Genomic DNA, 11,337 nt, shown 5'->3' with positions numbered 1-11,337 from the left:
GCATCCATTAAATAATCATGTGTTCCTTCTTTAGTCCTTGAGGGATGATTATGAAATATTCATCTTTGTTCTGCGTAGGCGATTTGTCAAAAAAAAAAAAAAAATACCAAAGGGAGACAAAGAGAGCACTAATCTCAGTGTGATGTTGACTCCAGACCGAAATTAGCAACATTTTTTTTTTTTATGTCTGTGGCTTCATCCATTTTTAATACTGTAGGCCACAAGAGGTTGAATATCTAAATTCAATTTGTGACGTATAGAAAAGTGTGTGCTGTGGTTAAACCCAATATCTATTTGACTTAACAGTGCTGATAAGCAGTAGGGCTGGTTGATATAACAGATTTTATCCATTTTACATAGGTAATGGTTGGTTGGTTTATCATGTAATTAGTTGGTTAATTTGGCAATTGGTTGGTTAAATTTGTTCTGTGAATAGTTGGTTGGTTTGTTGGTTGATTATTTTATTTGTTAATTGGTAATTTTCAGACTGGATTGCTGATTGGTTGACTGATGTTTTGCTTGGCTGACTTATTGGTTGGATGGTTCATTGGCTAGTACATTGTCTGGATGATGAGATGTTTAATTGTTTGGTTTGTTAGTTGGTTGGCTTGCATGACTATCACTACCATGTCACCAAAAAGACTGAGTTTTGATATTTAAGACACATTGTCTAATCCTGAAAAGGTATGAAATTATTGTGTAAAATTTCATCATAAATATAAAATCACATTTTATACATCACATCATAAAAGTCACAAGTCATTGAAAGCAAAAGAGAATCCTTACCATATGTGAAGGACTTCATGATCCTTATTAATAGCGTATATATTTGCAGAGTTTATGCAAAGTCAGCAGAACCCTCAGTCCTAACAAATGTTCACCTGCACAAACTATTTTATTATTTCTTTGAAAGTTTAAGTTAAATTATCAGATGAAACACAATAGCCGGTAATGTTAGTGAGTTCACTTGGCACACCACACTTCCTTTTCACACTGCAGGAAGCAAGGCCTGCGCAGAGGTGTCATGTTCGATTGATGGATGGAAAGTGTGAATGGAGGACAGAAGCACAGAAGATATTCTGAGCCTAAAGTGTTACAATAAATATTACAGAGGAAGGACTTTTTCTATTCATGTTATTTGTGCCTGGTCTTCAGCTGATCACCCAGCATTATACTTTAATTTAAAATCCAGCACTAAAATTTTAAGCAATAATAATCTGTAATCTGTCCTAACATTCACTAAAAGAAACTGTAATAATGTAAGCAGAAGAACTGAATCATTATACATGGCTCATGGCAACCAAACTATAATTTTTTTAATAAATATAAAAATAAGATCAGTTATCCTTACCTAATACTGCAAATTATTATTGTATTTTTTTAGGCTAACGCATTACAGTCAATTTCCTCTTACTAGGATTATTCAGTACTTCAGTGTAGTGGTATTGCTGTATTGCTGTAATTAATTTATTTAATATGTAAATAATTTTATATAAAAGTGTCCACCAACCAACAAAGGAAATGTATGTTATTGTATCCAACTTAATGTTAAAAAAGGCCTGAAATGCTGTTTAAATCACTATTTTCCCTTATTATTTGACAATTTTCTGTAGCCAAAAAATAATTCTCTGTAGCTTTTGTAGTTTTTATATAGAAAAAATGTACAACACTTCTATTACCTGAACGGGGTACTATTTTCCACAGTCTTTGTCAATGTACTTTTGAAAATTGCTGTAGAGGAAAGTTCTTGAAATGCTGGTATAAAAATCACACCACCTCATTATTGATACTATATATATTTTTATATGACAGCATGCCCTGTTGTGTTTTATTCTTTAATATACGTATTTGAATTTGGGTTATATTGTTTTTCAAAATACATTTTCGATCTGTCCTTGCCTTTGACCTAAATCCATTGTTAGCATGTGGTGAGACACAGATGTTTTCCTCATTCTTAAGTTTGAGAAAAACCAAATATACTCCAATTCCAAAAACACAATGAGTCATTTCCAGACATCAAGGCAGAATTGTGACTAGCCATTACTGAATCAGAGCTTGGCCTTTGAGTCACAGAGACTCTTTTTTGTTGGAGCTCGCTGAATGAAGTGACATAGACCCTGCAAGAATGCAATTAAGTTGATGTACGGTAGGCAGCTAGATTATATTCAGGATGTGTTCCAGTGGCTTGAGAGGGTGTTTTATGCTTCTGCCAAAGAAGGCACCCCCAGAAGAAAAAGCTTTAATGAGAGAGAATGTTTTTGCCAGTCCCAGTTGAAGAACAGAGGCTTAATGAATGACTGTGCACACAGCTCTGAACAGGTCTACTGCAGCAGGTCTAATCTACACACACATTACAACTACTTATTAATTACACCTTCAATTCACCTTTTTTCCCTCCTGACTGCTGAAAGGCCTGAATGAGTCATCTTAGTAATGCATATCCTGTTGGATTCTCTACAGAATATTCTCACCAGCTTCATGAGAATAATCAGTTATTTTTAGCTGGACAGTTTGAGTTTGGTTGTGGCACTGCATATGAATCCGTGAAATAACTGTCAGTGCACTCTCTGCCCCTGGTTTGAAGGGTTGGCATTACTGTGCTGGCAGCCTGTTAATTATGGCACTGTGTGTGCATGGCTGGCAACTGGGACAATTAAGTGTTTGTCTGCAGACTGGCACATGGGGGGCAGCAGGTTTCCCATCACCTGTCAGAATGCTATTAGCAGCCCACACACTTGCATGGCATGGCTAAGCAGAGCCAGAGGACATGGAGGGCGAATACAGCAACACCACTGATTTGTCTGACATGTTTAGAGACTATTATTAGCACCTGGCATATGCTATATGACATCAAATTCAAGACTTCTGTGTGTAAATGTATTCTGTGTATTCATACATATTTTTTAGGTCAAAAAAGGAGTGATCTGTCATTGTTCTGGCACTGCACCAAAAGTAATAAACGGATTAAGGTACATTTTTCCAAGATAGCTAACCCTGGCTATGAGTTTCAAAAAGTCCTTTGTGAATTTTGCAGCAAGCAAAGCAAACATACCTACAGTCTGGTTAAAAAATAAAAAATACACAGTTTTCCACATATGAAAGTAAGGTTCAGGTTGTCTTGAGGTTTTGTACTAAAGCTTTTAAAGAACTAACGGCAATTTCTTTCTTTCTTCCTTTTTTCTTTCTGCAACAGTTTTAATATAAAGATGAGCAAATGTACAAATTCAACTCCATTAAATTGTTTGTAGTGTACAAATTTGACACTTAACACCTTTGACCTGTGGTTAGTGCTTATCCAGTGTGATAATCAAAACAATTTCATCTTTAATTTAAAGGATTTCTTACTTCATTTTTGTGGTAGATGGAAGGCTAAAAATATTCAGCAATATTTCAACAGTGTTCTAGATGAGCAGTATATAATATCACCAAGGTTTCATAAGGATTTAATATGAACCATGTGGGACATTTCGTCACACTTACATTAATGATTTGAATTCAGGATTTCTACTTTTCTGAGAGATTCTAAGTTTTCAAATCTACTGGTTTATAAAACAGTAAAAGATTGTAAAACAGATTATTTGTATCCTTCATTGAAGCTTGCAAACAGACATTTTATGCTTCTGTCCCTTTGCCTGTCCTGTTGTGTAATTAAAATTTGTAATTAGTTTAGAAAGTGTGGCCAAGGATAATTTGGAAAACAGGATGACAGAGTAAACAATTAACTTGGTTCTATTGAATTACTCATAACTGTATTTTCCATGTACCTTCTCAATCACTTCTGATGACTTATAGAAATCAAAATTATTTTCACTTCACAGGAATCTTTGACATGACTGACACTATTTGCCTGCATCATTCTACAATCTCTGTTAGAATGAAATCAGCCCAAGCCCTTATTTTTTTTCTTCATATTTCTCTTACTAGCAGTTGCAGTGGTCTACAAAAGTAAAAAATTATCCACCTCTTATTACAGTGCAGAGTCTAATTAGGTGTTAGTATGACAAAACGAAACTTAATACTGACATCTTTTAAGTTTGGTTTGCTCTGCAAGCATCAGCTGCCTCTGGATCTAGTGCAAAAGTGCAAAAAAAGCTCATTTTAGACAGCAGTCCTCTCCTAACCCTATTACATTTAGTCTAAGTGTAAAAATGAGTTTCTCGCAATTTAATTTCTGTCTCTTTTTTCTTTTTTTTTGCTGAACTGTCACCTTAAATATGGTCTATTGTTGCAGTTTGCAGCAGTGCATTAAACTGTAACCTTCTCTGCATTACACAAACAGACCTGCATTTCACTATTGACTCACAGCAACAGTCTAAACACACTCACCTGGAAGAGTGTACAAGGATCACTTTGGACAATGATGGTGCTGACATGGCCTTAAATATGTTGCCCTGTCAGCAGGAGTGCTGTGGATAACAGGAAAAAAACCAATGAGGCTGGCTGCTGGAGTCATCTGGACATGACTAAATGGTATTAAAGGTGGAGGTTTTAGTAACTGATTTGGTTCTAATATTTTATTCATACATATATATAAAATGTGTGTGTGTGTATATATATATATATATATATATATATATATATATATATATATATATATATATATATATATATATATATATATATATATATATATATACACATACACAAATATATATACATACATACACACACACATATACAAACCTTATATATGCTTGAACATACTCTGAACAATTTCCCTGAAGACACATTTCAGGTGTATGTATAAAACATGCATCCTAGTGAAATGCATTTCACTAGGATTGAAGCCAAATCATCGTCACCATGGGAACTGATAATTCAATACTGACAATGGGGCTCTTCACAGGGATTTCTGCAACTTAACAGCGCCACCTACAGGGTGTTGTATTCATTCACAAAGTCTTTTTTTTCACAAAACCCTTTTTGTTATTAGTAAATCAAAAAATGTGCAAGTATCATTTTAAAGCTGTTATAAGTAAGTGACAACTTAAAATAAAATACTAATACCACACACAACTTTATAGCCTTAAGTTCCACTGAGACCCATTAGGGTTTACAATATTTGGACAGTGTTTGATTATTTTCAGTTCAATTCAATATTATTCACATTACCACAAAGCAGAAATCTGGATGTAGTTCTAGATCCTGAATGTACAAGCAAGAGATAACAGTAGTAAGTGAATTTTAATCCAATTAAATTCTATTTGTATAGTGTGTTTAACAATTGACATTGCCACAAAGCAGCTTTACAGAAATAAATTAATTACAAGAATATAAATGTTTTATTCATAAATTCCCCTAAAGTCTCTTTTGAAAAGAACCAGGCTCAAAAGAGAACACATTTCTTTCTGGGATTATAAATCATTTTGCTATTAATGATTATATTGCAGATCAGAGTTTTTTGTTCTTGTCTGCTAGTTTTTCTCTCTTTTTGCATCACTCTTGCTCTTCTAAGGGAAAATCTAGCAGAAAGGAATTTTGCTGAGTGTGCTAAATGATGAAACAAGGGTTATTACACATGCAACCTTAGCACAGGTAATTGCATAATTACCAAACATGCTGACATCTACATAGATGGAGAGAAAGAAAAAAAGGAACAACACTGAAAAATGTCACTTACAGCAGTGGTGATTATAGAGGTATGTGTATATGTATGCATGTACATATACATACATACATGCATACATACACACAAACACCATATATAACCATATATAACCCAAGTAAATATACACCTCACATTTTAGCAGCCATTTTAGTGTATGTGTATATATATATATATATATATATATATATATATATATATATATATATATATATATATATATATATATATATATATATATATATTATATATTTGGATATATTTTTGAGTAGTCAATGTGCAGGTTCTATAGCAATAATTATTTACTGTTCTCTGAAAATAACTCAACATACAGCCATTTTCACGCCCATCTATCTCTCCCCATCCTGACGATGTTCTGGACCATCGAGAGCATCCTGCATCACTGTCTGGTTTGGAATCTTCACCGTCTTGGATCGCAATACCCTGCAGTGGATAGTGAGGACAGCTGACAAGATCAGCTGAGTCTCTCTCCCCTCTATCACAGACATTTACACCACACTCTGCATCTGCAAAGCCAACAGCATTGTGGACATCCCCACACACCCCTCACACACACTTTTCACTCTCTTACCAGCAGGAAAGAGGTTCTTAGGCATTCGGGCCTCACATCCAGACTGTCCAACAGCTTTTTCCCTCAAGCTATTAGGCTCCTCAACACATAGAACTGAACTGTACCAAACTCACACACACTCAACTGAACTGTTACAACCTGAACTCAAAAACACACGCAATACTCATTTCAATTCATACACATCCATGTCTTCAGCACCACCCATTTTATGATGATGTTAAACACAAAGACCCTATTTCTTTTAAATATTGTTCACAAAGCGGTCTAAATCTGTGTTACTGAGCACTTCTCCATTTCCGAGTTAATCCATCCACCTCACAGGTGTGGCATATCAAGATGCTGATTAGACAACATGATTATTGCACAGGTGTGCCTTAGGCTGGCCACCACAATATGCCAGAACAGGGAAATGGTACAAGACCAGTTGCAGTGAAACACATCCCCTTATCATAGAGTTGATCAGGTTGTTGATTGTGGACTGTGGAATGTTAGTCCACTCCTCTTCGATGGCTGTGTGAAGTTGCTGGATATTGGCAGGAACTGGAACACGCTGTTGTATACGCAGATGAGGACGAACGAGCATGCAGTTGTGCTTCCCTGAGACGGTTTTTGACAGTTTGAGCAGAAATCCTTTGGTTACGCAAACTGATTGTTGCAGCAACTGTCTGGGTGGCTGGTTTCAGACAGTCTTGGATGTAAAGATCCTGGATGTGGAGGTCCTGGGCTGGTGTGGTTACACCTGGTCTGTGGTTGTGAGGCTGGTTGGATGTACTGCCAAATTCTGTGAAATGCCTTTGGAGACGGCTTATGGTAGAGAAATAAACATTCAATTCACGGGCAACAGCTCTGGTGGACATTCCTGCAGTCAGCATACCAATTGCACACTTCCTCAAAACTTGCGACATCTGTGGCTTTGTGCTGTGTGATAAAACTGCACATTTTAGAGTGACCTTGTAGTGTATTGTGGCCAGTCCAACTTCAGACAGCCATTGAAGAGGAGTGGACTAACATTCCACAGTCCACAATCAACAACCTGATCAACTCTATGATAAGGGGATGTGTTTCACTGCGTGAGGCAAATGGTCTTGTACCATTTCCCTGTTCTGGCATATTGTGGTGGCCAGCCTAAGGCACAACTGTGTAATAATCATGCTGTCTAATCAGCATCTTGATATGCCACACCTGTGAGGTGGATGGATTCTCTCAGCAAAGGAGAAGTGCTCACTAACAGATTTAGACAGATTTGTGAACAATATTAAGAGAAATAGGCCTTTTGTACACAAAAGTGTTGCGGTTTTTTATTTTGTTCAACGTATAATAAAATGGTTGCTGAAATCTGAGGGTTGTTCTCACTTTTGTGAGATATTTTTGTGTTATTGTATATATATTTTTTTATTTTTTATGTATATATAAGCAATTTCATTAAAAAGCATGCCAAAATAGTGTACCTCTGTTAGTCAGACTGTATGTGGTTTATTGAACTCAGGGTATATGATTTGAGTACACAGACTGATCATAGTGTGAATGCAATTTTATGTTCTTTTAAGCAAGACGTTTCAGGAAACTGAAATCGACATGCATCATGTTCTAATTTAAGTGCAGGGCCAACAACACTAAGTGAACATGTTGGGTTATACATATTTCCTCCCTTATGCATTTCTCAAACTAAGTGAAGTATTAATAAATTAAATTTTTTTTTTGTGAAAGCATACAATTTATTATTCAGTTAAATAAATGTTAATCTAAGATATGAACTTTTTTTGCATGTCTCCAATCTTAAAAATACTTTAGATTTAGCTATTCTTATTTTGAATTTATTGAACATTTTTGTTTTATGTTTAAAAAAAAAAAAAAAAAAAACACATTTTGGGCAGATCCTCAGTTACCTGTCTGCATTGGTTTTCAACTACCTTCATTTCAGTTTGAGGCCATGGAATGGATCATGGAGAAAAAAAAACAAAAATTGAGTTTATTCATTAAACAACTATTCTCAGCTAAAGCTCACCATTTTAAAATGTATATGAAAGTCTTTTTATATATACAGAATTTGACTGCATTTTTTTTTTTTTTATGTTTTACATAAATAGCCTAAAATAATGAAAGCATATACTGTCCTACATTTTGGTTTATTCAAAATGTAGTCCTTGTAGCATGCCTGACTTAATTCCCAGGTCTGGCTGTTGCCCTGAACTTGAGTGTATATTACTCTGTTTAATTTGTGTAGATTCACATTAGTCACTAGCAGTTAAATAGCCAGCAGTAGTAATAAAGCGATTAGAGATTAGAGAAACATTTCTGTGGTTAGAGATTCATTTTGACCCAAAGCTGCACTCTGGTGACCAATGCAAGAATGACAGATGCAATTTATTACTTAGTTAATTAAAACACATTCCCATGATACAAGCAAAATACAGAATTTTTAAAACAAATACAAATCAATGTTATGTACAAGCATTATTAAATAGTGTTACCTACAATTTTTAAACACCCACTTTTACATTTTTAAACTTCACCCCATGCAACAGTATATTAATCATGTTAAAAGCTGATCCACACTTTTACAGTGTCCAAACATTTCTTGAGAGGCATAGGTCATGTACAGAAATCCATCCTCATCTTTGTGGTCCTTGTACACCTGTGCCATAGTAAGGGACATGCTGGCGATGCCTGCGTTGTTTATGAGTAGGTAGAAAGCCTGGCTTGGCATGAGAGTCATCCGGTTTCTGAAAAGGAAAAGCAATTAAATGCCAGTTCTGCGAGACAGAAGTCCTTTACATTTTCACAACACGTGATTCTCTCAGAACACAAAAATGCCTTTAAAGAAACTGAAGTTAAATAAAATAAGATTGGTCCTATTTATTTGTTTACACCCAAATAATTGTTGAAGCACAAGGCAGATCAGTGTGCAGTCTGACATATGGTTATTTAAAAAAAAAAAAAAAAAAAAAAAAAGTTTAACGCTCAATAATTAGACTGTAGTTATATTGACTGAAATGGTCTTCTGAAGCTTGTAGAACCTACTGAGATATTGAATCTTAAATGCTACATACCAGTTTAATTTGATTACAAATATTTTGTGACCTATTAAAAATCGTTCTCACTTACTTTACCCTACTCTGATTGTGAGCTCACAACTTTATAACTTATAACTCACTCCCACTATACTGGAAACTGGAATCATTTTTACTCTTTACTTTTAAATCACTTATTCCGATACAGTTAAACAAAAGTCAGAGCACTTACCATATTTAGTCAAAAGGGCAGAGGTCTTAATTTAGCCTATTCCCACAGAAACTCAAATTTACCCTGTCCTTATACAACCCAAATTCCTCATGTTCTTAATCATAAGCACTGGCACAACACCAAAGCTGCTATGGGTGACTGGGGCTTTATATCTTAGTAAGAGATTCAAGGTTACAAGCATTTAAGACTCCCAAAAGAGATGTAAAAACAGTCCAAAGAAATTAGAACCCACCTGATAATAGTCACAAACTGAGTCATTGTTAGTTCTTGAGGAACAAGAAACTTTGTTTTGTCTAAGGGCGGGAGGTATTTTTCACGATGATATCGTTCTATGATCACCTGCAAGAAAACAGTGGTTAAACTACATGTAAAAATAAGAATACAGCACTACAAATACAAAACTGTTTCAGAAAAATAACAGACTTCTGGAAGCATCTTTCTGAACTATAGAATGTCTATATTCCTGGAAAACAAATATATATATAAAAAAGGAAAAACATCCATCCATCCATAGCCCACAAACACTACACACTGAAATCCTGAAAGATGATCTATGGAAATATCAGAACGATAAGACATACTTGTAAAATTGGATAATCCACACCAGTTGAAAAATGGTTACGTAATTACTTCACAAGTACAGTAAAAGGGTGTAGAGCATCCTCTTAGATTATACAACAGCAATTACAACTAGACTATCAGACAGAGGAAAGAAGAGGAAAATAAATAAATAAAGTGGTTCCATCAATGAAGGATAATAGCACATGTGGTGCAACAATTAGCTTTTAGTAAAAAATCTCAAAAAGGTCCATCAGTGGATTAATATTGGTACTGAGGAGGTTTCTTTGATGAAATAACCATCATAATGTGCATTATCTGAAATTACATTAAAAATAGAACCATTAAAAACAGTATACAGTAATGGAGTACATTTGCCTCATTACTAGACTTCACACCCTCAGTATATTTTCTCAAGTACTTTAGCGTATCTCCATTTAAACAATTTTTTGCATCAAGACATTTTAGGGTCAATTGGTTAGTAAAATACAGTTCAGAAAGTTCCTAGTTACCTACCGCGAGATATCACAGTTCTCGCGGGATTTTCTTTGAACAGAAAACTCATTAGAGAGGAAAGGGGAAGAAAGAAAGAAAAAAAAATGGATAAGGGACTGAAACACTGACTTGTATAAAGACATCAGTACTTTCACCTTTGAGCCTCAAGTACGTTCAGAAGCAAGTATTTCTTCTCATGGGAAAAAATTAAGAGTTTTTACTAAAATCATTTTCAAGTTGATTACCCACCAGAGATATTGAATCTAAAGGATCGCTGATGCCCCATTTTACACTGAAAACTAATCGGAGGTTCTGGGTATAGTTAGGAAGGATGGTCAAGTTAGTAGTTCTAAAGCAGGTTAGGTCTCGAATACTTTCACCTTACCGGCACTTTGGTTGGAAATTTGCTCCTGATTCCCGCCACCTCCTGCTTTCGCGTTGCTGTTTATCACACAAAAAAAAGTTAGAGAAGATGCGAGACAGAAAGAGAATACACGCACCTACACGCACCAGTGGGACAATTGCATATGTACTAAAAGCAGGTTACCAAAGCTCTTTCTCTGCTTAAAGGGTTTGGGGTGCTGGGCTTTCTCAAACGGAGCCATGGTGGATGTTTTCCGACTTTGCGTGTCGGGTTCCCACGGCCTCTGATCCGCTCACACTGATTCCTCATGACGCGCACCTAACTCCAATTAAATAGCGTCCAGCAGGTGACGTAGCAGGGGCCTGAGCATTCCCCAGGCCTGAGCCTTCCCCAAGGCCTTCCTCATGACCTACTAGATTAGGAGTTTGGCTGATTTGCAGAAACTGAGAAAGCTACAAAAGAAGTGAGAAAAAAACATAG

The 11,337-nt window shown here is 35.6% G+C and overlaps 1 protein-coding gene across 1 annotated transcript; it reads right to left on the bottom strand.

Annotated features, from left to right (window-relative positions):
* Positions 1–8,542: 8,542 nt before the first annotated feature.
* Positions 8,543–11,194, bottom strand: map1lc3c (microtubule-associated protein 1 light chain 3 gamma). Its single transcript, XM_083557859.1, has 4 exons — positions 11,041–11,194; positions 10,879–10,934; positions 9,673–9,779; positions 8,543–8,920 (listed from the first exon to the last, which is right to left on the bottom strand). Exons 1-4 carry the CDS (start codon positions 11,096–11,098, stop codon positions 8,731–8,733), a joined length of 411 nt encoding a protein of 136 aa, XP_083413985.1. The 5' UTR covers positions 11,099–11,194; the 3' UTR covers positions 8,543–8,730.
* Between the last annotated feature and the right edge of the window lie 143 nt (positions 11,195–11,337).

This window comes from Silurus aristotelis (assembly GCF_946808225.1).
Source record: "Silurus aristotelis genome assembly, chromosome: 13".
Classification (NCBI taxonomy): domain Eukaryota; kingdom Metazoa; phylum Chordata; class Actinopteri; order Siluriformes; family Siluridae; genus Silurus; species Silurus aristotelis.
Note: the sequence above shows the minus strand (reverse complement) of the source record. Positions and strands in the feature narration are given on the sequence as shown.